The sequence below is a fragment of the Dermochelys coriacea genome, chromosome 13 (genome assembly GCF_009764565.3).
Source record: "Dermochelys coriacea isolate rDerCor1 chromosome 13, rDerCor1.pri.v4, whole genome shotgun sequence".
NCBI classification, from domain to species: domain Eukaryota; kingdom Metazoa; phylum Chordata; order Testudines; family Dermochelyidae; genus Dermochelys; species Dermochelys coriacea.
The window spans coordinates 40760602-40787202 of NC_050080.1; the positions used below are offsets into that span (position 1 = coordinate 40760602).

The 26601-nt window shown below is 45.7% G+C and overlaps 1 long non-coding RNA gene and 5 gene segments (V, D, J or C); 1 reads left to right on the forward strand and 5 right to left on the reverse strand.

Annotated features, from left to right (window-relative positions):
* Positions 1 to 211: 211 nt before the first annotated feature.
* On the reverse strand, positions 212 to 1292 carry LOC119841719. The segment is given in 2 exon segments: positions 212 to 569; positions 1029 to 1292. Coding segments are annotated over 2 exon segments (393 nt in total).
* Positions 829 to 3328, reverse strand: LOC119841720. The segment is given in 2 exon segments: positions 829 to 2345; positions 2948 to 3328. Coding segments are annotated over 2 exon segments (471 nt in total).
* A 7814-nt stretch (positions 3329 to 11142) lies between these two features.
* On the reverse strand, positions 11143 to 12637 carry LOC119841722. The segment is given in 2 exon segments: positions 11143 to 11566; positions 12380 to 12637. Coding segments are annotated over 2 exon segments (432 nt in total).
* A 6779-nt stretch (positions 12638 to 19416) lies between these two features.
* LOC119841723 lies at positions 19417 to 20708 on the reverse strand. The segment is given in 2 exon segments: positions 19417 to 20124; positions 20370 to 20708. Coding segments are annotated over 2 exon segments (348 nt in total).
* Positions 20709 to 22418: 1710 nt separating this feature from the next.
* Positions 22419 to 24086, forward strand: LOC122456496. Its single transcript, XR_006275417.1, has 2 exons — positions 22419 to 22731; positions 23413 to 24086. It is a non-coding gene; the product is annotated as an uncharacterized LOC122456496 (long non-coding RNA).
* Positions 24087 to 26333: 2247 nt separating this feature from the next.
* Positions 26334 to 26601, reverse strand: part of LOC122456406 — a 5375-nt gene continuing 5107 nt past the window's right edge. Inside the window, 1 exon segment of the V gene segment in view lies at positions 26334 to 26362. Within this exon segment, the coding sequence occupies positions 26334 to 26362 (29 nt within the window).

Consider the following 26601-nt stretch of genomic DNA (forward strand, 5'->3'; position numbering starts at 1 on the left):
TTTTACCTAATTTAGTGATTCGTGACATTCACCATCATTTCTGAGATGGCAAAACTCCGGATTAGGGCAAAGAAGGAAACAGAGAGAGCTAAACTGCGTGTGTGTGAGAGACAGTCAGAGATTTCAGTTCCAAGTTCATTATTTGCAGACTTCCCCCCTTTCGGCCCCCGAGTCACCCCCAGACCCAGGTGCCCGCCTCCCCGCTGCTCCGCACATTCAGTCCCTGCGCGGTTTTTGCTCAGCTCCCTCTCTGGTCCGTGTCACTGTGTCGCTCGCGGAGCAGTAATAGGTCGCGGAGTCGCTCAGTTCGCTGGACGGTTTCCACAGGTGGAAGGATTTGAGCTTTTTATCGTGGGTGGCATCGAACCCTTTTCTGATCCCTTCATCCGAGTTCTCCCTTCCCAGGTCCCTCAGGAAGAGTCTGGGGGGCTGGTTGGGAAACTGCACGTACCAGAAGGGATAAGCAGGGACAGAAAATTGATAAGTACAGTTCAGACGCACCGGATCTCCTTGGGAGATGGTAACGCTGCCTTCAGTTTGGGTCACTGAATCTGCTCCGTAGGTGCTTTCTGTGTGGGGAACAGAGCAGAACAGACACACTAGAACGGAGCTGATGTACTTCGAGACAACATGCATGTAACCGATAAAAACAGCGCAGCAAAAACATGGTAGATAAACACGTAGATACAATAGAAACGCGATAGAGTCACTAATAGAGACACAAAGTGTGCCCTGAGAGACCATGCAAGAAAAAATAACATTTAGGCTCAGATATAATAAAGAATATTGGCGCTCAGAGATAACACACACACAAGACATACAATCCTCTATAATAGAAATATAATATTTATACTCTGATACAACAGAAAACATTAACCCTCATAGACAATACAAACATACAAGATACAATCGGATGTAATATAAGCACTGCGTGATCTTAGCCGCTCAGACAAACTAGATGATGAAGGCAGGATGAAGACAAGGTTCGATAAAATATAACAACGCTGAGAACACTGAACGTTACTCACTAGCTGTGAGTATAACAGCGGAGAGCCAAGTCAGAAACATCCTTCGGTTGAATGATACTTTGACTAAACAGAGCTAATTCTCCTATTCAGCAAAACTGATCCGTCTGCGTGTCTAGTAGCGCCAATTTAGAAAAGGCAAGAATTGTGTTATGTAAAAGGTGCCTTAAAATGTATTTTGTATCTGTGAGTAGAAGCTGACACTTGTCGCAACAGCATGAACCCAACTTCCCAAGAGTGATTCCTTCTGCTCTGTAAATCCTTATCAACGGTACTGTCAGAAACGGGTGCGTATGAAGGACAAAGAGGGCTGGGTTGGTGTCAGGAGAGGGCAGAGAACACGGGACGGAAAATTGCTGTTACTTTCATTATTTACCTAGCATCACACCGCCCCCAAGCGGTAAAATGTGTTCACAAAAATGGGAAATTGTTTCAGCAGATTTGTTTATACCTTTGCCGGTAAAATAGCCTTTCCAATACAGATAGTGGGCATTTTTCTGATGCAGCAGGTGAGAGAGGTCATCTAAAGACTCTATCTGTCTGTCTCTCTGTGTATATTGGGCTGGAGAAGGTTCCTCAACTCCACAGTACCAGCTAGTTTTCCAGTTGGATATGAACCTCTCACCCGTGATCATGCTCGAGTTAGTGGGTTAATTGGTTTAGATTGAATGATATTAATTGTCTGGTTGCACTTCTCTTCAAAAATGGACCTGGGGACAGCTTTCACCAGACTTGTTCATGGTAGGTGGTGCGGGTGGATGTGTTCTGGTCTTTCCTGATTTTACCTGATTTAGAGATTCATGACATTCAACGCCATTTCTAAGATGGCAGCGCTCCGGGTTAGGGCAAAGCAGCAAAAAACAGAGAGCTAGAGAGAGAGATTTCTGTTCCAAGTTCAAAGTTTGCAGACTCCCCGCCCCACTTTCTGCCACCGAGTCGACCCCGGTGCCCGCTGCTGCGCACAGACGCTGCGCGGTTTTTGCTCAGCTCCCCTGTCGGTCAGTGTCACTGTGTCTCTCACGGCGCAGTAATAGGTCGCGGAGTCGCTCGAGTCGCTGGACGATTTCCACAGGTGGAAGGATTTGTGCTTTTTGTCGTGGGTGGCATCGAACCCTTTTCTGATCCCTTCATCCGAGTTCTCCCGTCCCAGGTCCCTGAGGAAGAGCCTGGGGGGCTGGTTGGGAAATTGCACATACCAGAAGGGATCGACATTAGCAGTGAAAGAAAATTGATAGGTACAGTTCAGACGCACCGAGTCCCCTTGGGTGATGGTAAGGCTGCCTTCAATTTGGGTCACTGAGTCTGCTCCATAGGTGCCTTCTGTGGGAGGAACAGAGCAGAACGGACACATTCAGATACAACAGAACCGGAGCTGAGAGACTCCCGGAGGTGGTGCTGGAACAGTTTTTCTAGTGGCGGATTCTGAAGGCGGAAGCCATCTATCTGGGTTGTTATGAGTACTTCCAGCCGCGGGATGCGGCAGCAACCCTAATTCCAGCACTTGTGTTCCCAGGTAAGATGCACGTAACAGAGAGAAACAGCGCAACATTACATGATCGATGTCAAAATAGAACTGTAGTAGATTCCCTTAATTATAATAGAAAGGTAAGGAATGCACTGAGAGACAATATAAACGTAATAGTTACACTAGAAACATAATTTAATTCGGATATAATGGAAACAGAATATTGGCACGCCGAGACAATACAAACATAGATGCAATCAGATATAAAATAAAACCATATTTAAACTCGGATATAATAGAAAACAATGACCCACAGAGATAATACAAACTAGATACAATTAGACATAATATAAGAAAGTTCGTGACTTTAGGCATTGAAACAATCTCAAAGGGGAAGACAGGATAAAGATATGGTTTCATAAAATGTGAGAAATCTGAGGAATACAATCTTACTCACTTAGAACAGACACGATTATCACAGTTGAGAGCCAAGGCAGAGTCATGCCTGGACTGAAAGATTCTTCGACGAAACAGAGCTAATTCCGAAACCAATAAGAATTTGTATATTCGTGTCTTGTTGCTTCAGTTTAGAGAAGGTGAGAATGTTATACCCATGAAGGTGCCTCTAGAAATGTACCCGGTATCTCTGTGTTGTAGCTGTGATATAGCTGAATAACATTGACCTAACTTCACCTTCTGTGCTCTGTAAATGCTTCGGGATGGCACTGTCACGAGATGGGAGCGGTTGAGAGGCAGAGTTTGGGGGAGGAGGTTGCTGACTGGTAGGAAAATACTCAGGGCAAGAACAGAGCCGAATCATCTCATTGGTGTGTTTTTCTAGATCAGCTCTTCCCCAGCGTGGCAAAAGGCTAAACTAGTGGGAGACAAGGGGTGAGGTAACACCTTGTGTAGGTGCATCGACTTCTGTTGGTTAGAGAGAAACAAGCTTAGGAGAAAGAAAAGGAGTACTTGTGGCACCTTAGAGACTAACAAATTTATTTGAGCATAAGCTTTCGTGAGCTACAGCTCACTTCATCCGATGAAAAATAAATTTGTTAGTCTCTAAGGTGCCACAAGTACTCCTTTTCTTTTTGCGAATACAGACTAACACGGCTGCTACTCTAAAGCTTAGGAGACACACTATCTTCCATAGAAGTTGGTCCAGTACAAGATACTACCTCATCCACCTGTGTCTCTGATATCATGGGACTGAAAGGGCTACAGCTACTCTGCATAAACTAGTGGGGGAAATATTTTAGCAGAATTGGATTTCCTGATAGTTTGCAGTCAGACTGTACAGAAAAAATAGTGGTTGTAACTGGTGCAAAGCAATGCCTGGTGTTACAAAGCATTTGTCTGTGTATGTATCTATGCAATGTGTTACCTCACCCGCCTTGTCTCTGTGTGTATATGTGTGTCTTTTTCACTGCAGCATTCCCCGCCCACACACACACACCATACATACCTGCCTTTTCTACATAGTATAATTTTCCTGCCAGAAAACGGCCGTACAAGGCTTTTATCAGAGGGAATGGGAGTTTTGAGCTTCGGATTGCTTCATACTTTGCAGTGAAATTCGTTTAATCCAGTTCCCCACAATTGCCCAGTTGGAAAAATCCTGGATTAGAGCAAACAGTGGAACCAACTGTAGGTCCCAGCGGAGACCCCAGTAGGTCCTGTATGGTGTAACCCCTTTAGCCTCTACTAGTTTACAGACACACATACCCCGCAACCTCTGCGTGGTTTTGCTCACCTCAGGAGAAGTTGGAGCCTATGGGTAGGACAGGAACGGTATTCTTGTGCCATTTATTAGGGTATTGTTTTTGGAAAGCACTGGCGCCCCTTGTGGTAAAACTGGTTGCTAGAAGTTCCTTGACATGTGAAAATGAAGTATGGTGACCAGACCCCGCCTCTAACTCTCCTAGGCTCCTCTGAAAATCCCTGTCACCAGGGCGTTTCTCTGTCCTTGTGCTCCCTTCCACTCCTCTCTCTGCACCCACATGCCAGCCAGAAAATGGGTTGGTTATTACATGGTGGCAGCCCCTGACTGTCACACTTTGTCACTCCAAGCACAGTAATACACCGCTGCGTCTGCCACCCTCACTCTGTGCAGGGCCAGTGCGCTGGACTTTCTGTCTGGGGAGAGAACATAAGACCATAAGAACATCCATGCTGGCTCAGACCAAAGGTCCATCAAGCCCATTATCCTGTTCTCTGACATTGGTCAATGGTAAGTTCCCCAAAGGGAATGAACAGACAGGTTATCATCAAGTGATCCATCCCCTATCACCCATTCCCAGCTTCTGGCAAACAGAGGCTAGGGACACCATCCCTGCCCATCCTGGCTAAGAGCCATTGATGGACCTATCCTCCATGAATCTATCTAGCTCCCTTTTGAACCTTGTTATAGTATTGGCCTTCACAACATCCTCAGGCAAGGAGTTCCAGAGGTTGACAATGCTTTGCATGAAAAAAATACTTTCTTGTGTTTGTTTTAAACCTACTACCTATTAATTTCATTTGGTAGCCCCTTCCTTGTTCTTGTATTATGAGAAGGAGTAAATAACACTTATTTACTTTCTCTAGACCACTCATGATTTTATAGACCTTTATCATCTCCCCCCTTAGTCGCCTCTTTTACAGGCTGCAAAGTCCCAGTCTTATTAATCTCTCCTCATACGGAAGCTGTTCCATACCCCTAGTCATTTTTGTTGCCCTTTTCTGAACCTTTTTCCAATTCCAATAGATCTTTTTTGAGATGGGGCGACCACATCTGCACACAGTATTCAAGATGTGAGAGTACCATGGATTTATATAGAGGCAATATGATATTTTCTGTCTTATTATCTATCCCTTTCTTGATAATTCCCAACATTCTGGTCACTTTTTTGACTTCTGCTGCACATTGAGTGGATGATTTCAGAGAACTATCCACAATGACTCCAAGATCTCTTTCTTGAGTGGTAACAGCTAATTTAGACCCCATCATTGTATATGTATAGTTGGGATTATGTTTTCCAATATGCATTACTTTGCATGTATCAACATTAAATTTAATCTGCCATTTTGTTGCCCAGTCACCCAGTTTGGTGAGATCCTTTTGTAGCTCTTCACAGTCTGTCTGGGACTTAACTATCTTGAGTAGTTTTGTATCATCTGCAAATTTTGCCACCTCACTGTTTACCCCTTTTTCCAGATTGTTTATGAATACGTTAAATACGACTGGGCCCAGTACAGATCCTTGGGGGACAGCACTATTTATCTCTCTCCATTCTGAAAACTGACCATTTATTCCTACCCTTTGTTTCTTATCTTTTAACCAGTTACCAATCCATGAGAGAATCTTCCCTCTTATCCCATGACTGATTATTTTGCTTAAGAGCCTTTGGTGAGGAAACTTGTCAAAGGCTTTCTGAAAATATAAATACACTATATCCATTGGATCTCCTTTGTCTGCATGCTTGTTGACCCCCTCAAAGAATTCTAGTAGATTGGTGAGGCATGATTTCCCTTTACAAAAACCATGTTGACTATTTCTCAACAAATTATGTTCATCTGTGTGTTTGACAATTTTGTTCTTTACGATAGTTTCAACCAATTTGCCCGGTCCTGAAGTGAGGCTTACTGGCCTGTAGTTGCCAGGGTCACCTCTGGAGCCCTTTTTAAACATTAGCAATCCTCCAGTCATTTGGTACAGAAACTGATTTAAATTATAGGTTACAGACTACAGTTAGTAGTCCTGCTGTTTCATATTTGAGTTCCTTCAGAACTCTTGGGTGAATACCATCTTGTCCTGGTGACTTATTGCTGTTTAGTTTATCAATTTGTTCCAAAACCTCCTCTAATGACACCTCAATTTAGGACAGTTCCTCAGGTCTGTCATCCAGAAAGAATGGCTCAGGTTTGAGAATCTCCTTAACATCCTCAACAGTGAAGACTGATGCAAAGAATTCATTTAGTTTCTCCACAATGGCCTTATCATCTTTGAGTGCTCCTTTATAATCTCAATCATCCAGTGGCTCACTGGTTGTTTAGCAGGCTTTCTGCTTCTGATGTATTTAGAAAAAAATTGCTATTACTTTTGGAGTCTTTGGCTAGCAGTTCTTCACATTCTTTTTTGGTCTTTCTAATTATATTTTTACACTTCATTTGCCAGAGTTTATGCTCTTTTCTATTTTTCTCATTAGGCTTTATCTTCCACTTTTTAAAGGATGCCTTTTTGCCTCTCACTGCTTCTTTTACTTTGTTGTTTAACACAGTGGCTCTTTTTTGGTTCTCTTACTAGGTTTTTTCAGTTGGGGTATACATTTAAGTTGAGCTTCTATTATGGTGTCTTTAAAAAGTTTCCATGCAACTTGCAAGGATTTTACTTTTGGTACTGTACCTTTTAATTTCTGTTTCACTAACCTCCTCATTTTTGTGTAGTTCCCCTTTCTGAAATTAAATGCTACAGTGTTGGGACACTGTGGAGTTTTCCCCACCACAGGGATGTTAAATTTAATTATATTATGGTCACTATTACCAAGTGGTCCTGCTATGGACCTCTTGGACCTGATCCTGAGCTCCACTTAGGACTAAATCAAGAATTGCCTCTCCTCTGGTGGGTTCCAGGACCAGCTGCTCCAAGAAGCAGTCATTTAAGGTGTCAAGAATCTTTATCTCAGCATCCCTTCCTGAGGTGATATGTACCCAGTCAATATGGAGATAGTTGAAATCCCCCATTATTATTATTGAGTTTTTTATTTTAATAGCATCTCTAATCTCCCTGAGCATTTCAGAGTCACTAACATCATCCTGGTCAGGTGGTCTGTAATATAGCCCTACTGCTATATTCTTATTTTTCAAGCATGGAATTACTATCCATAGAGATTCTATAGTACAATTTAGTTCATTTAAAATTTTTACTTCATTTGATTCTACTCCTTCTTTCACATATAGTGCCACTCCCCCACCAGCACGACCTGTTCTGTCCTTCTGATATAGTTTGTACCCTGGTATTACTGTGTCCCATTGATTATCTTCATTCCACCAGGTTTCGGTGATGCCTATTATATCAATATCCTCATTTAATACTAGGCACTCTAGTTCACCCATCTTATTATTTAGACTTCTAGCATTGATGTATAAGCATTTTAAAAACTTGTCATTTTTTGGCTGTCCCCTATTGCATGATGTAATTGAATGGGACTTTTTTTCATTTGACTTTTTCTCATCAGATCCTCCCTGAATTTTATCATTTTCCATCCTCTCCTCCTTATTAGGACATAGGAAATCTCCATTTATAGATCCTCCCCTAAGGGATGTTCGAACCACATGCTCCTCTGCACCTGTCAGCTTTCCCCCAGCCCTTAGTTTAAAAACTGCTCTGCAACCTTTTTAATTTTAAGCGCCAGCAATCTGGTTCCATTTTGATTTAGGTGGAGCCCATCCTTCCTGTATAGGCTTCCCCTCCCCTAAAAGCTTCTCCAGTTCCTAATAAATCTAAACTCTCCTCCCTACACCATTGTCTCATCCATGCATTGAGATCCTGCAGTTCTGCCTATCTAACTGGCCCTGTGCGTTTCAGAGAATGCTACCATGGAGGTCCTGGACATGAATCTCTTACCTAGAAGCCTAAATCTGACCTCCAGGACCTCTCTCCTCTCCTTCCCTATGTCGTTGGTACCTACATGTACCACGACCACCGGCTCCTCCCCAGCACTGTACATACATCTATCTAGATGTATTGAGAGATCCAAAACCTTCACACCAGGCACCATGCGGTTCTCCCGGTCATTACAAACCCAGCTATCTATGTCTCTAATGACTGAATTGCCCACCTGTCTCTTCCCAATAACTGGAGTTCCCTCCTCGGAGAAGTATCCTCAGTGTGAGAGGATACCACAACATCGTCTGGGAGGAGGGTCCCAACTATGGATCATTTCCCTCTGCTCCAGCTGGATGTTCTCCTTCCCTGAGGCTTTCATCGTCCTCAACAGCACAGAGGCTGTCAGATTGGGTGTGGGACCATTCTACTGTGTCCTGGAAAGTCTCATCTTGTACCTTTCTGTCTCCCTCAGCTCCTCCAGCTCAGCCACCCTGGTCTCCAAAGTCCATATGCAGTGTCTGAGGGCCAGAAGCTCCTTGCACTGAATGCATACATATGCCACCAGCCCATAGGGCAGGTAATCAGACATGCTGCAATAAACTGGATAGCTCCAGCTCTGTTGCTGGACTTCTGCCTACATTCTCTTTTTACTCCTGCAGCTGGTTCCCTTGTTGGTACTTTGTTTTTATCAATCGGTGTTTTGACCTTTTAGTGCAAAGAATGTTAGGTGTATCTAGCCCCTGCTCACACTCCCCCTATAAACTCCCTTGCCAAACTCCCCTTTTCGCTAGCTCCTCTGGTCACGTAGGAGTGGCTTTTTAAAGCCCTGTTCTGCCTGAGTATCCCCACCCCCTGGTTAACGATTGATTGGATGCCTCATCAAGAAGCTCCTAACTCTCAGCCTTGCCTAGCGGGCGCTAGGCTCAGCACACACATGGTCAGCACATGGTCCCCCAAACAAACAGACCACACAGTATATTTCAGTCAAGCAGCAAGCACGCCACAAACACTACAGACAACAAACTTACCCCGAGTATCCTGCAATTGCTCCTCCTTCACCTGGAGAACTCCCTCACCAAACTCCCGTTAGCTGCTCCTGTTCACTAGCTCCATTTCAGAGTCCCCTCCAGGTCAGTGCTGGAAGCCAGGTCTTTGAGTCTTTGAACTATAAACTCAGGACTCTGGCTGGGGAGTAACCAGAATATCCACTCCCTTGTCACATAGGGGTGAGAGCAGGTGAGGTTCCACCCAGCTCCCTCCAAAGCTCCTGCGGAGACCGGCTGCTGGATCTCCACACTGCCCGGGCCACCTGGGAAAGAGAATTTGGCACCAAATTCACCCTCTACAAGCGCTTAGGGGCCAATCACTCCATTGCTCCCCAACCCCAAGCCCCATCCCAACCGCGGACAGAATCAGTGAACTGGGGCAGGAAACCTCACTCACTCACTCAGAGCAAACACGGTGAAGGCAGCTGAGATCCAGTGTGACAGCATGGTGAGGTTTTCAGGGAGGCTGGGACACAAATGTACTGGACCCCAGACCCAGTTAGGATGACCTGGCAGGTGTAGAGAAAAATCTCCCACCTTAGGCCCTTAAAACAAAAAAAACCTTGTGTCTCTTGTGTCAAAGCTGCTGCCTGCCAGGATAACCCACAGAGCTGCAGAGTGGACTGCACAGACATGACTGTCTCTTCTCTGAAGAGAGGCAGCCCGAGGATGGGCTGGTGTGAAGGGCAGAGACTGGAGGTGTTCAAAGGAAGGCAGAGAGCATGAGGCAGAAGAATATGGTCCTTTGTACTAGTTTTCTACCACAGCACCACCCCTAGGTGGCAATGTGTGTGCATTGAAGGTAAATATTGACTGATAATAGGGCTCTCAAGAGATTAAAAAAATTAATCAAGATTAATTGTGTGATTAATTGTGCTTTTAAACAATAACAGACAGCCATGTATTTAAATATTTTTGGATGTTGTCTACATTTTCAAATATATTGTTTTCAATTACAAACAGAATACAATGTCTACAGTGCTTACTTCGTATTTGTATTACAAATATTTGCACTGAAAAAAACAGTAAGAAATAGTTTGAGGTGAATTGGAAAATACCATTACTTTTGTTCATAATTTTTACAGTGCAAATATTTGTAATAACAATAATATAAAGTGAGCACTGTGCACTTTGTATTGTGTTGCAATTAAAATTAATATATTTGAAAATGTAGAAAAACATCCAAAAATGTTTAATACATTTCAATTGGTATTTCATTGTTTAACAGTGTGATTAAAACAGTGAGTAATCGCAATTTTTAACCACAATTAATTTTTTTAGTTAATCATTAGAATTAACTGCAATTAATTGACAGCCCTGCACATATATTATACCCCTTCCCCCACCCTGTGTCTGTCTTACCTGTTTAGACCAGTGGCTCTCAAACTTTTGTATTGCTGACCCTCTTTCACACAGCAGGCCTCTGAGCGCAACATCCACGTATAAATTAAAAACACATTTTTTATATTTAACACTATTATAAATAGTGGAAGCCAAGTGGGGCTTGGGGGTGCAGGCTGACAGCTTACAACCCCCACATAATAACCTTATGACCCTCTGAGGGGTCAGAACCCCCAGTATGAGAACCCCTGATTTAGGTACTATTGCTTCATGGTTTCCTTGTATGTCTGTTGTTTCTTGCCTTGCACCTGGGGCAAGGAATGGGGTTTTTTTTGTTCCGTCTTTGTACAGCACCTAGCACAACAGGATTCTAGTCAATGACTGGGGTCTTCTGGGTGCTAGCATAACACAAATAAATAATAATTATCAATATCTAGCTAGCTATTTGTGTGCGGTTTGGTTTGTGGAGGAGTTACTTAATTTTTATTTCCTAGACAGATTACGCAGCTCCATTCATTCATTCCTGGTTTCCTGAGCTGATGGTGAATTTTGTTCTATGACCTGCCCAGCGCATCCTGCAATCCTGGGCAGGAGCGGAAAGAGGCGATGCAGGCTGGAGGACGGACTAGAGCGGGGAGGAGGGCTTGTGTGCTGCTGGTTTGTGTGAGAGACAGAGATGTCTGTTCCAGGTCCAGTGCTTGCAGAATTCCTACCCTTCATCCCCGAGTCGCTCCCAGTAACCAGCGATTGCTGCCACAGCCCGCGGGAGGTTTTTGCTGAGCTCCCCTGCTGGTCAGTGTCACTGTGTCTCTCACGGCGCAGTAATAGGTTGCGGAGTCGCTCAAGTCACTGGACGGTTTCCAGAGGTGGAAGGATTTCTGCTTTTTATCGTGGGTTGCATTGAACCCTTTTCTGATCCCTTCATCCGAGTCCACCCTTCCCAGGTCCCTGAGGAAGAGCCTGGGGGGCTGGTTGGGGAACTGCACGTACCAGAAGAGAGAGGGAGAAACAGCCTCATAGGTGCAATTAACAACCACAGATTCTCCTCGGGAGATCAGGACGCTGCCTTTGGTTTGGGTGACTGAGTCTCCATTGCTCTGTCCTGCGCGGGGAATATAGCGTATTGCGTGAGCTTAAATGTAATAGCAACAAAATAGATACACAGAAAAAATAAAAACATAATAATATAAACACTCATAATAGAAGCACAGTATATACATGGAGACATAATAGCAACTCGATACACAAGTAAATGTACACATAACAGACACATATATAATGGAAACATGATAAATATATAGAGATAAAATAGTTACATTGAGTTAGAATAGAAACATAATAGAAATAATAAGAACATTATGGATACATTCATATATAATAGAAAGATAATAGATACAGATATAATATAAACATATTAGATACATTCAGATATAATAGTAACACGAATATAAAGTAACGTAACAGAAATAGTACATAGCAACATACTAGATACAGGGAGGCACAATAAATACATAATACTTGTGCACTCAGATAAAATAAATACAATTGATGGAGAGAGACGTGATACAAACATACTGTACATACAATCAGATATAATAGAAATTTAATAGGTAAGAGAAGACACAGGAATATCCTATTTAAAATCCGTTCTAATAGAAATACAGTAGATACAGACATAATGTATACATAATAGATGCACCCAGATATAATGGAAATACAATACATGCATAATACAGACATAAGCACTACATAAGCACAGATATAATGTATTATAATTCCATGTATAATTCAGACATATAGCGCAGATATAATAAGCACCCACAAGATTTTAGGCGCTGTCAATATCATATTATGCGGTCAGGGTTAGCAGCTGGAAGAATACAATGGGAACAGGATGAGGGATGGAATCACTCACTTAGAACAGACAGCATCAGCACAGCTGTGACCCAAGATAAAGGCATCCTTGGGTCTTCCCGGAATATGGGACCGAGAGCGAGATGGTGTCACCAACAGCAAGAACGAGTTTCTCTTTGATCGTAGTTCTGCAGAGAAGAGAAGGGAAGAATAGCAACTTTGTCCCTCAGATGATGCTTCAGAAGCGCCTATTGTTTGGCGCAGCGCCTCTCTTCCTGCGCAGGAGTGAATGTCGCTACTCTCTAAAGTGCCTCGGAACTGGTGCTGCCAGAGATGGAAGTTGTCTGAAAGGTTACGGGGATGGTGGAGAGTGGAGGGTCCGTGGTACGAGAGGAGGGAACTCACCGGCCAGAAAAATACGGTGTTGTTTGTTTTATTGTCCGAGGCAACATCGCCTCCAAGAGGCAAAAATAATTTCACAGTTAGAAAATTTTAGTAGCAGAAACGGTTCGGGCTTGTCTATACTGGCGAGTTTTGTCACCAAAAATTGCCTTTTGGGAACAAAACAGCGACAGCGTACACACCGCAAAAGGACTTTTTTTAGAAAAAAAAGACCAAGTTTGGCGACAAAAATTTCCACCCCTGTGACAGACTTTTGTCTTTTCCCCTCCCTTTATTGTCAACAAACAGCCAGTGTAGACACCATACCTGTTTTTTTTTCGATTTTATTGGCCTCCAGAAAGTGTCTCACAATTCCCATGCTGGAGCTCTGGTCAGCGATTTTAACTCCGCTGCCCTGCAGCCAACCTGCCCCCTCCCCCTTGCAAGCCCCGGGGGGTTTAAATTCCATTTCCTGCTTGCTGGCTCAGCGTGGAGAGGTGTCCTGGCGTCTTCACAGGTGAGCATGGCTGGCTATCGCAACAAACGCGCTCCCGCTTGGACCAAGGTTGCTGTTGGACCTGATCAGTATATGGGGAGAGGAGTCTGTTCAGTCGCAGCTGCGAGTGACCCATAGGTATTGGGACACATATGGGCAGGTTTATCAAGGCTTGTGCAAAAAGGGCTATGATCGGGACATGTAGCAGTGCAGAGCGAAGACAAAGGAGCTGAGGCAGGCATACCATAAGGCGAGGGAGGCACTGGTGGGGCACCTAAGAGCTGCTGCTTCTGTAAGGAGCTGAATGCTATCCTCTGTGGTGACCCCACCTCCATCCCAGACAGCCCCATCGGCAGCAGCAGAAAGAAGGGGTAACCCAGAGGCTGAAATTTTGGATGAAGAAGTGGAGGTAGATGATGATGTGGAGCTCCCAGTGGGGTCACACGGTGCGTTCTCCTTCCTGTCACCCCCCCCCCCCCCGGAGCCCGGTCCCTGACAGGAAGATTGAGCCGTCTTGGAGCCTCAGGTGAAGGTTGCAGAGAATAGCGGAGAGAAACACAGAGAGGTTTATTCGGGTTTTGGCCTCACTTGTCACTCACGGCTCGAGTTCCAGTAGTAGCATTATTGCACGTTGTTTGGAGCTCCCCACTCCCCACACTCCCTCTCTCTTTGGCTTGTAGCTGCGGGGAGAGGGCGGAGCCTCCCGCTTGCTGATTCCCACAGGGCTCAGACAGAGAGAAGGGGCTGGGACGCAGCTATTCTGCAGTGAGGATGGGACCGATCCCGAGCTCGGGGATTGTGCTGCCCCTTTGTTTTCAGTGAGTGAGATTTTGGTTCTTTCAGTCTCTTCATTTCTCTGCCTGGCTCCATCTAGCGCAATAGACACAGGACTTTCCATGTCATCTATTTCTCCATTCATCCTTTTTAATAAAGTGCTCCAACACAGTGGTATCTTAGCTGCTAAATGGTTTGGGCAAACAATGTAAAATGTCCTTGTTTTTTAACATAAATTAATACTAACCACACTCCCACATAACATTCAGAGTCTGGCGGCTCCTTAAATATTGAGAATGTAGGATTATCTGGCAACAGTATAAGACACCCCCCTTCAAAAGTAGAATACGAAATTGCTTTGAAGGTCAAACTGGTGAAGTAAATACAATCTGTCCATGAGGTCTTCAGCCACTTTCATGTTTTCTTGATGAGGGGGGGTCGATAGATAGATAGATAGATAGATAGATAGATAGATAGATAGATAGATAGATAGATAGATAGATAGATAGATAGATAGATAGATAGATGAGGGAATGTATGGGGATGGACAGACAGATAGATACTTTAAAACATCATCCTCAAATTGCATGTCTGGAACGATCATAAATAAGGACCAGTTCATGTAACAACTCACACTCTGCTAAATGAAAAGGAGTACTTGTGGCACCTTAGAGTGAGCTGTAGCTCACGAAAGCTTATGCTCTAATAAATTTGTTAGTCTCTAAGGTGCCACAAGTACTCCTTTTCTTTTTGCGAATACAGACTAACACGGCTGCTACTCTGAAACCTGTGACTCTGCTAAATGAATTTCTTCCTCCCCATCTAGCACATATTGAGTCTTAACTGGTAAGGTTCCACTGCACAGTCTGATAACTCCCCTCTTTTGCATTTGACCAATGAATTTCCACCGATATTATCTCTCTCTGAATCCTTTGAGACCGCCTCTCACGGACATGCTGAGACAGTTTGGAGGCTCAGTTAAAGAACACAGAGAGAGAGACGGACCGACAGGCAGAGAGAAGTAATTTCTCTAGGAGCCGCTCACAGTCACAGGTACAGCGAAAGCATCACTGGATGGTTAATTTTCTTCACTCAGAAGATAACTCTCTCTTGTGGATTGCAGCTGTAGTTTAAGAGCTCCCCTCTCGTTGACTTTCACCTGATCCAGACATAGAGGAAAAGCCTGATCCTTGCAGAGGAGCCAAGACACACAGGTTTTGGTGGAACTAGGATGGTACCAACTCCGGGCTCAGCCATTGTGCTGATTGTTATTTTACGTGACTAAACAACGGTATCTATCTGTGCATCCTGTCCGCCTGCGTTCTCCCGTTTTCTCTCCCTGGCTCTTGCAAGCACAGAACAGAAGCGGGGTTGTTGGTAAGAGGGAAGTTATCCCTAAACTCCCTTCGAAGTTTCACACCCACTGAATTTATTCTCTGGTTGGTTTTCTCTCCCAGTGGCCCCAGGCAGAACCGAGATCTAGCAGCCAAGCTGCGCAGAAGCTCTGGAGGGAGCCGAACTGAATCTCACCTGCCTCAACACCTCAATCTCGAGCCCGGGAAGCCAAGAGGTAAAATAGACCCGTGTGTTATGCTGAGCACAGAGAGCTTGTACTGCAGCGACCTCCGGCGGGACAGCCCGCGACCTGTAGTGGGAGGCAGCTCAGAAATCTTTTTACAGCGACTTTCCCAGGTATTTTCCACCGAATGCATCCGATAAAGTGAGCTGTAGCTCACGAAAGTTTATGCTCAAATAAATGTGTTAGTCTCTAAGGTGCCACAAGTACTCCTTTTCTTTTTCCCAGGCGAGTTACTCCCTGAGAAATTCCCTGACCCATTGGAAAAGGCGGGAACTACCAGGCTGTTTAGTGAAATCTTATTAATTTATACTCAATATGCCCTGTAAGGGGAAAATTCCTTTACAGAATAGTATTTGCTAAACTATACAGTCATTTTTTTCTAGTAATATTTGTGTCTCTTTCACAATTGCAATTCGAGGATGGTGTTATATCTGTCATCTATCTACCTCTCATCTCTCCCTCTCTATATCTTTATCTAATCTAACCAGACAAGGTGGGTGAGGTAATCTCTTTTATTGGGCCAACTTCTGTGGGATTTATTTGGGGTTTGGATCCCATTGGAGGTGTGGACCAAACCTGAGTCTGGGCTGCAGCAGACTGGCGTGTCTGGCTTAACAAGGCAGGGTTCTGGAGTCCCAAAGCTGTCATAAATATAAAGGGAAGGATAAACACCTTTAAAATCCCTCCTGGCCAGAGGAAGAACCCTTTCACCTATAAAGGGTTAAGATGCTAGGATAACCTCGCTGGCACCTGACCAAAATGACCAATGAGGAGACAAGATATTTTCAAAGCTGGAGGGGGGAGAAACAAAGGGTCTGTCTGTCTGTGTGATGCTTTTGCTGAGAACAGAAAAGGAATGGAGTCTTAGAACTTAGTAAGTAATCTAGCTAGAGATGCTTTAGATTCTGTTTTGATTAAAAAGAAAAGGAGTACTTCTGGCACCTTAGAGACTAACAAATTTATTAGAGCATAAGCTTTCGTGAGCTACAGCTCACTTCATCGGATGCATTTGGTGGAAAAACCAAGTTTTTCATGAGCTGTAGCTCACGAAAGCTTATGCTCTAATAAATTTGTTAGTCTCTAAGGTGCCACAAGTACTCCTTTTCTTTTTGCAGACTAACACGGCTGCTACTCTGAAACCTGTTTTGATTAAATGGCTGAGAAAATAAGCTGTGCTGAATGGAATGTATATTCCTGTTTTTGTATCTTTTTGTAACTTAAGGTTTTGCCTAGAGGGATTTTTTTAATTAAAATTCTTCTTTTAAGAACCTGATTGCTTTTTCATTGTTCTTAAGATCCAAGGGTTTGGGTCTGTGGTCACCTATGCAAATTGGTGAGGATTTTTATCAAGCCTTCCCCAGGAAAGGAGGTATAGGGTTTGGGGAGGATTTTGGGTGGAAATACATTTCCAAGCGGGCTCTTTCCCTGTTATATATCTGTTAGATGCTTGGTGGTGGCAGAAATAAAGTCCAAGGACAAAAGATAAAATAGTTTGTACCTTGGAGAAGTTTTAACCTAAGCTGGTAAAAATGAGTTTAGGGGGTTTTCATGAAGGTCCCCACATCTGTACCCTAAAGTTCAGAGTGGGGAAGGAACTTGACACAAGCTGTTAGGGAAAACAGGCTCAAAGGTAAATTCAGCACATCAGGTGACAGTCCCAAGGGGGTCTCTGTGACCAAATCCATCACAGGTCCAATAAAAGAGATTCATCCACCTTGTCAGCCTAATAACCTCCAAACAACGCAACTGCAATGCTGAATGTATCTATCTGTCCATATCAAAATAACTCCCTTGCAGATGTAATGGGAAGGGTTTGTTTATTTATTTGCACTGTTTTACCTTTTACTGTGCTTCATAGATCTCTCTCCAGGGGATATTCTTAGACTTTTTCCAAATGATCAAATCTCACCAGTCACTTAGGTAAATAGGAGCACCAAGACCTTGGTACATTTGGCCCCAGTGTTTTATTAATCTTTTGTATTCCCTCACAGCCCCTCTTCTCTCTCCCTCACATAGAATGACACCCAACATTCCTCTCCCCTCCGCTTCCCCCGCGTATACACATAGTCTAGAAAAATGTGATATTTATTGGGAGGGGGCACCCCTGCTGTCACACCGTGTCTCGGGTGTAATACACAGCTCCATCTACCAGCCTCACCCTGTGCTGGGCCAGGGTGCTGGATTTTCTGTCTCTGTAAACATACAAACTCGCTCCAGCTCGGAGCTAATAATGATTCCCAGGTATCCAGAAGCTATATATTGAGGTCCTCCATTCGGGAACGGCCAGTACCAAAATATCTATTCATTGGTCTTGACTGAGGCGTGAAAGCAAGTGAGGTTCAATTTGGCTCCCTCTAAACCTTCTGCAGAGACTGGCTGCTGGATCTCGTCTCTACCTGGGGACACTAGGAGAGGAAATGAGAAAAAGAATTAATTTACTGGGCATGAAACTTATTGGGAACTCTGTTGGGTTCATTCCCTGTGGCCAACGCACATCTGTTCTTCTTGTGGCTGTCATGGGTGTTTACAAGAGCTAGGGAGAAAGGATGACAGAACACATAGGCCTTGAAGGGTGGATGGTTAGGTGAGATTGAGAGAGAGAAAGTCAGAATGTGTGCTGGGGCAGTGGAGGTAGACAGAGAAAGAGAGACACGAAGAAAGAGAGAGTGGTGGGGAAACGGGAACCTCACTCACTCAAAACAAAAAGCAGCACAATCCCTGAACCCAGGGTCATTCCCATCCTCACAGTGGAATGATGATGATGATTATGGGCGATAGTATGATCATCTTCCATGAAAATTATGGGTCCTCAGGGAGCTAATAAGACCAGTCCTTGAACCACAAGGTCGTTATTTTCCAAAAAAACGGGAAGATGCCTGTGTGGGACTTCTTTTCAAGTGGGGAGACTGGTGCACAACAGTGCACAGCGGAATAGCTGCGTCCCGGCCGCTGTTCTCGCAGTCTGACCCCTGTGGCAATCAGGGAGAGGGAGGCTCCGCCCTCTCCCCGCAACTACAAGCCAAAGCCTGCAGTGGTGCTACTGCTGGAACTCGAGCCGTGAGCGACACCTGGGTTAACCGCAAAAACCTCCCTCTGTGTCTCTCCGCTATTCTCGCAGACTGCAGTTGCCCTTCCTCTGAGGCTGCAAGACGGCTCCCGGTGTCTGTCGGGGGCGGGCTCCGGGGTGGGGGGACGGAGAACGGGCTCGAAGGAAAAGCCCAGGGGTGAAATATTCCCTGCGGCAGGGTTCCAGGGAGCGTTTTTGGTTGCACTGCAGCGCCCTCTTGCGGGACAATCCGCGACCTGTAGCGAGATGCCGCTCAGAAATCTTTTTACTGTGACTTTCCCAACGCATCCGACGAAGTGAGCTGTAGCTCAGGAAAGCTTATGCTCAAATAAATTTGTTAGTCTCTAAAGTGCCACAAGTCCTCCTCTTCTTTTCGCGAATACAAACTAACACGGCTTCTACTTTGAAACCTTTCCCAAGTGAGGTGCTCCCTGAGAAATTCCCTGACCAACTGGAAAAGGCGGGTGTTACCAGGATGTTTAGTGAAATTTTATTAATTTAGACTCCATGTGCTCTTATTTTCTTTATGGGTAAAATTCGTTTGCAGAACAGTATTTGCTAAACTTCCCAGCCACTTTTTTCTAGTAATATTTGTGTCCATTTCACAAATGCAATTAGAGCATGGTGTTATCTCTCTCCAGGATCTCTCTCTGTCTCTCTTCATCATCTCTCTGTCTCTTTCTCTCGTCTCTCCATTTCCTTTTCTCCTTATCTAACCTTTCCAGACAAGGTGGCTGAGGTAATATCTTTTATTGAACCAACTTCTGTAGCTGTTTCTCTTACCAATAGAAGTTGGTCCAATAAAATATATTCTCTCTCCCACCTTGTCTGTCTAACATCCTGCCTCCAACGGGGCTACAACAACGCTGAATCTATCTATTCATCTCTCTATCAAAATAGCCTCCTTGCAGATGTAATGGGAAAGGTTTGTTTCTTTTCATTTACTGTGCTTCATAGTTCTCCCTGAAGCAGATTTTCTTACGAGAGAAATGAGATTTGATCCTTTGGAAAAGTTCTAAGTAAATAGTTAGGAGCACTAAGACCTTGGAAATGTGGCCCCAAATGTTTTATTCATCTCTTTTATCTCCCCTAATCGCCCCTCTTCTTTCCCGCTCATAGAAACACACCCCACATTCACCCCTCCCACCGCCTACGCACACAACAGGCCTCAGTGAGATACTTCTTGTACGGGACCAGCCCCTGGCTGTCACACTGTGTCACGCAGAGCGCAGTAATACACCGCAGCGTCTGCCAGCCTCGCCCTGCTCAGGGCCAGGGCGCTGGACTTTCTGTCTCCAGAAACATACAAAGCTCCCTCGGGGTCGGGGATATGAGTGGTTTCCCGGAATCCAGAAACTATAAATTCGGGTCCTCGGTTCGGGAACTGCCGGTACCAAACGACATTCTCATTCGTTTTGATTGAGGAGTGAGAGCAGGTGAAGTTCAGCTCGGCTCCCTCCACACCTTCTGCGGAGCCCGGCTGCTGGATCTCGGCTGTACCCGGGGACACTAGGAGAGAAAAACAGAAACAGAATTAAAGTAGCCGGCCTGAAACGTCTTGGGGATTCTGTGGGTTCACTCTCTGTCACCAACGCGCGACCTGTTCTTGTGGCTGTCACGGGTGCTAACAAGAGCTAGGGAGAGAGGATGACAACACGGAGGCGAGAATCAGAGAGAGAGAGAGAGTCGATGTGTGTGTCGGGGCAGATGGAGCTAGAAAGAGAGAGAGGTGGGGAAACGGGAACCTCACTCACTCAGAACAAAAATCAGCACAATCCCTGAGCCCGGGATCGTTTCCATCTTCACCGCGGAATTGCTGGGCCTCTCAGTCCCTTTTCTGTCTGTCTGAGCCCTGTGGGAATCAGCGAGAGGGCGGCTCCGCCTTTTTCCACGCAGCTACACGCCAAACAGAGACTTATCGTGCGGAGTGGCGAGCAATGAATAACCTGCAGTGATGTTACTGCTGGAACTCAAGCTGTGAGTGACCCCTGAGGTTAACAGCATAAACCGCCCTCTGTGTCTCTCTCCTCTGCATCTGCCCTTCACCTGGGGCTCCAAGACGGCTCACGGTGCCTGTCGGGGGGCGGGCTCAGGGCGTGACCGACAGGAGAACTGGACTTAATGAAAAGCCAAGCGGTGAAATAGACCTTTGAGGCCCCTTACAGGGACCATTTGACTTCAATTGCAGCGCCTTCTGGAGGCCAAATGGGCGCACTGTGGTGAGCTACAGAGACAAAACTCTTTGCACTGTCACTGTCTCAGGAGAATTAATCCCTACTGCAGAATCCATTATCAATTTAAAAAAGGCGGGCGTTACCAGGCGTGAACTGAAATCTTGTTAATTTAGATTCAATGGGGGGAAATTCCGTTCTGCAGAATCTGATTTGTTACACTTAAATTGCCAGTCATTTTTTCCAGCAATATCTGTGGTCACTTCACAAATATAATTAGAGGCTAGTGATATAAAGTTTAATCTGTCTGTGCGTCTGTCTGTCTATCGACCCCTCATCACACGAACATCGAAATATCTGGGAATATTGTAATTACTTTCCTGGTTTCACCTTTAAATCTGCTTCATCTTTTTTTCCGAATTTGGTTGCCTTATAATACAACCAAAGAGTCCAACTTTCTCACATTGAAGGAACAGCCAATCCCTGTGTGGTGTGATAAGAAAGGAGAGATTGGTAGTACCTTATTTTAAAAAAAACTAGGCTATTTTAAATGGTTTGCCTACAGGATTTAGCTGCTAATATTCCACAGACATTATAAAAATGATAGATAGATAGATAGATAGATAGATAGATAGATAGATAGATAGATAGATAGATAGATAGATAGATAGATAACAGGGTAGGATAAACCAGTGGAGATTCCAGGTGAGAGGGAGGCTCACAGCATGACCCAGAACACATTAACCTCAACATGAATCCATCCTTTGACTTAAGCTGTCTCAGGCTCAGGCCCTAAATTTGGATTTTCACAGGAGCCTGAGGGAGTTAGGCACCCAAATGCCACTGAACTGGCTTCAACATCTCTCTACTCTTCTTTAGAACCCACCCCCACTCAAATGTTCTCTTTCTCCTTTCTGGCTTCTTAGTTTGCCCTTCCCTTCTTTCTTTCAGCACCCCCTTGTCTCACACCCCATGTACACACACTAGCACCCAGAACCACAGAGTAGGACCTTGTCCACATTTGCAAGTTGGAGTGCATTAAATCAGCCCCAGGTGCTATAACTCCTGAAATGTCCACACTGGCAAAGCACTGAGTGGCCGGATTCTGCAGCTGGAGCGCTCCTGGTAATCCACCTCCACAAGAGGCATAGCACTAGCTGCGCCTGGGCCAAAGCGCCACGGTGCCACTGTGGATGCCCTGGTCTATTGCTGCACTCTGATTAGCCTCCGTGATGTGTCCCACAATGCCTGTTCTAGCCACTCTGGTCATCACTTTGAACTCTACTGCCCTGCCCTCAGGTGACCAACCATCAGACCCACCTTTTAAATTCTCTGGGAATTTTGAAAATCCCCTTCCTGTTTGCTCAGCCAGGCGTGGAGAGCTCCCAGCGCATCTTTCCAGGTGACCAGACCTCCACGCGCCAGGTGATCCACAGCATGGAGCAATGCCAAGGTGTTGTCCCTATCAGCATTTAGGGAGAGGAGGCTGTCCAATCCCAGCTGTGCTCCAGCCATAGGAATTATGATACCTATGGACAGATATCAAGGGTCATGACTGAAAGGAGCCATGAACGGGATGCAGTGCAGTGCAGGGTGAAAGTGAAGGAGCTGCAGAACGCTGACCACAAGGCACAGGAGGCCAACTCCCATTCCAGTGCTGCCCCCATGACCTGCCGGTTCTACAAAGAGCTGGACACAATACTTGGGGATGACTCCACCTCCATTGCAAAGACCACCATGGGCACTTCAGAGGCAGCCCAGAGTGCAATGAGCCAGGAGGAGGAAAGTGGGAGCAAGGGTACTGAGAAGGAGGAGGGCCCAGAGCCAGAGGACGATTCACCACCCATAGATGCATGAAGCCAGGAGCTGTTTTCAAGCCTGGAGGAAGGTAGCCAGTCACAGAAGATGGAGCTTGGGGAAGAGCAAACAGCAGAGGAGGTGCCCAGTAAGCAGTTTTGATTTTGAGAAGGGAGTAGTTGGCTACGGGCTGTTGGGGCAAGGAGGGTGGCAGAAAGAAGGGTCAGGGCTGTGTGCATGCCTAGATGCAGAATAGGGCGTTGATGTGCTCTCTTACATCGCGGTAATCAGCCTCCGTGATCTCATCGAAAGTCTCATGCAGAAGCTGGGCAATCTGCTTATGTAGGTTCCTTGGCAGAGTTTCTGTGCTCCTTGTCCCAGTAAGGATAACATACCCGCACCACTGTGCCATGAGTGGAGGGGGGACCATTGCTGCACACAGGTAAGCCTCATAAGGGCCAGGACTAACCAATCTTGCAGAAGACCCTCCCTTGCTTCCGAGGTCACCCTCAGCAGTGAGATATCTTCCAGGACAAACCCAGCCTGTGGAAAATGTGTGGACAGTGTTCATTATAGGGGCCCCCTGCAGCTGTTGGCTCTCCCCAAGGCACAGGACCCCAGAGGACAGTACAGCCCTGAAAAAATCAGTTCCCCTGGTCCCTGTGGTTATTCACCATTTTGGGGCTCTTGTAGGTTATGTGCGCTCACCCAGGGACAGGCAGTTTGTGCTATTGTGTGAACTGTGCTTGTCTTTAAGATCGGCCGAATCATTGCTCTGTCTAGTGTTAACAGTGCTCCCTCTGTTAAATGTTGCATTTTGTCTTTACAGATACAACCTTGAGATCCAAGCCATCCTTGTTATCAACGGCTGAAGGCCGAATGGCTGTGCAGACTCAGGAAGTGGCCATGAAGAAGCAAGAAGTACCTTCTGCATGAAGTTATGCAGCAGTCCCTTGCTGAAAATCAAAAAGTGCAGGAGTGGTGGGAGAGTGAGAGGAGAACATGGATCACCGGAAAGAAACTGTGGAGAAGCTCCTAAGCATTATGGAGCGCCGAGTGGACTCGATGCAGGTGCTAGTAACACTGCATTTGGAGCAGATCCATGCCCACCCCCACCCCCATGCAGCTCTTGTCCCAAAACTCTTTCCCTTGCACCCCTACGTCACCACGAACACAGTTTGCCCAACATCCTGTTTCTTGTCACCACCAGCTGCCTACAAAACCTGCGCCTTCACCATCCAGCCCTGCAAACTCCAACCATTACCCACTTCATTCAACCCCCATCTCCATGCAGTTTAGCCTGGATGAAGTGCAGCACCCGTTGCACGGCACTGCAGATGGAAAGGCTGCATAAGCCACCTGGACTTATGCCAATCTGTAATGGTGCTGGGCCCCCACCAAAACCTCCCTCCACTCTTCCGCCACACTGTGCAGTTGTGTGATCCCATTTGTGTCTCTGCAACTTGTCTTTTGTAAATTTTAATAAATGAATTTTGGTTTTGGTTTGAAAGCATTCTTTATTGCATTAATTAAAAGCAAGCATAGCCCAGGAAAGCAACAGTCACTGCTAGTCAGTGCATCATACATAGTGTGGAAGTAAAAAAAGGAATAAAGGGGATTTGGATGCAGACATCTTAGTTTTCTTAGGAATAGAGCAAGAGTCAGGCTAACTCTAACTCTAATAACTTGAGACTTTAAGGCAGGGCCTTGGCGAGTGGGAAGCAAGTGGGAAAATTGTAAGAGATGCTGTTTTGACCTTGTGTTAGATAAGAATGGATCGCAGACTGTAGCAGGAATTGCTGCGAAAAAGTAAGATATCAGGAAGGAATATGTATAAAGAAGACATGGCTGTTGATCATTATTGTATGCAACAAAAGGTATAAATGCTTGCCCTAATTGTTTATTGGGCAGAGACCTGCCTAGGAAGGGGGAATCCTGTCTGTGCGCACTCTCCCCCTTGAAATTGCTTGAGAATAAATTGTCTCTGACTTGTTACAAACAACCTAAGAGTGAAGACTGCGTTTTTCTTCCACAGTAGCAATTATGCAATGCACTGGGATGCGACCCCTTCCGCGTTCCAACAGGTCTTAGCGGCGAAAGAGAAAGAGGTGCTTTGTGGGATAGCTACCCAGAGTGCACCGCTCCAAAAAGCGCTGCAAGTGCCACAAGTGAGAACATGCTATTGCGCAGGCATCTGACAGTGTGAACACACAACAGAGGATTTCCTTCTGTGCTCTCTGAGCGGCGCTGTAACTGCCGGTGCTGTAAATTTGCCAGTGTAGACATGCTCTCAGTCTACAGTTGCAGATGTAAAATGCCGGGGGTAAAAGCAGGCCTCGGAGAGCACAGCAGGGAAAGCGCTCCTGTGTATTCACATTGTCAGCTGCCAGCCCAACTGCATGGCCACCCTTGCAGCACTTGCAGCGGCATTCGGAGCGGTGCACTCTGGGTAGCTATCCCACAGAGCACCTCTTCCCCTTCTGCTGCTGAGGCTTGTGGGAAGAGGGAGGTGGGGTGCTGGGCATCCTGGGTCCTGTCCCATTGCCCTGTCATGCATCGCTTCGCATTCCAGGAATCCCAGTGCTTCCGTCCATGTTTGGCACCATCTTTCATAGTTTTTTGTATTGCGCCCTCTGTCTTCCCTTTCGGTCTGCGGGAATGGGTCCCGAACTGATGAGGTATGTGCTGATGGGTCTCACCAGCATGTCACAAATGGCAGGTGAGTTGCTCCTTAAACTGCAAAGTGAGGATAAGGAGTCTGACAATGACATTGCCATGCATAATGCATACGACATGAGACTGCTTGTGGCATTCACGGAGGTGCTGACCACAGTGGAATGCTGCTTTTGGGCTCTGGAAACAAGCACCGAGTGGTGGGATCACATCGTGATGCATGTCTGGGATGACAAGCAGTGGCTGTAGAACTTTTGCATGAGGAAAGCCACATTCATGGGCCTGTGTGATGAGTTCGCCCCAGCCCTGTGGCGCAAGGACAAGTGAATGAGAGCTGCCCTGTCTCTGGAGAAGCACGTGGCGATTGCACTGTGGAAGCTGACTACTCCAGACTGCTACTGATCGGTTGCTAACCAGTTCGGAGTGGGAAAGTCGACTGTTGGACTCGTGTTGATTCAAGTGTGCAGGGCCTTAATCGCATCCTGCTCCGAAAGACTGTGACTCTGGACAACGTGCTTGACATTGTGGATGGCTTTGCACAAATGGGCTTCCCTAACTGTGGATGGCACACACATTCCTGTTCTGGCACCAGAGTACCTAGCCACAGAGTACATTATTCGCAAGGGGTATTTCTCAATGGTTCTCCTCTCCAGGTGCTTGTGGATCACCATGGGCATTTCACAGACATTAAAACAGGCTGGTCCGGAAAGGTGTATGATGCACGTATCTTTCAGAACACTGGCCTGTTCAAGAAGCTGCAAGCAGGGACTTTCTTCCCGGACCAGAAGATCACTGTAGGGGAAGTTGAAATGCCCATTGCGATCCTGGGAGACCCCGCCTACCCTTTAATGCCATGGCTCATGAAGCCATAATGGGGCAACTTGACAGCAGCATGGAGCAGTTCAACAACAGGCTGAGCAAGTGCAGAATGAATATGGAGTGTGGTTTTGGCTATTTAAAAGCCTGCTGGTGATGCCTGTATGGGAAGTTGGACATGGCCAATGACAATATTCCTATGCTTATAGCTGCGTGTTGTACACTCCATAATATTTGTGAAGGGAAGGGTGAAAGCTTCACTCAAGGCTGGACCGCAGAGTTCTCAGAGTCTGGGGGCAGAGTTTGAACAGCCAGAGACCAGGGCTATTAGAGGGGCACAGCTTGGGGCCATGAAGATCAGGGATGCCTTGAGGCAGCAGTTTGAAGCTGAAAGCCAGTAATATTTGTTGCTATGCTAGGGATTGCAATGCTTGTAATGCTAGGAGGTGATTGGGGCAAATGATGCAAGAAGGGGCCTTAACATAACTGTATGTTGCTTTGCAGTGCTCTTTTTGCTTTCAATTAATAG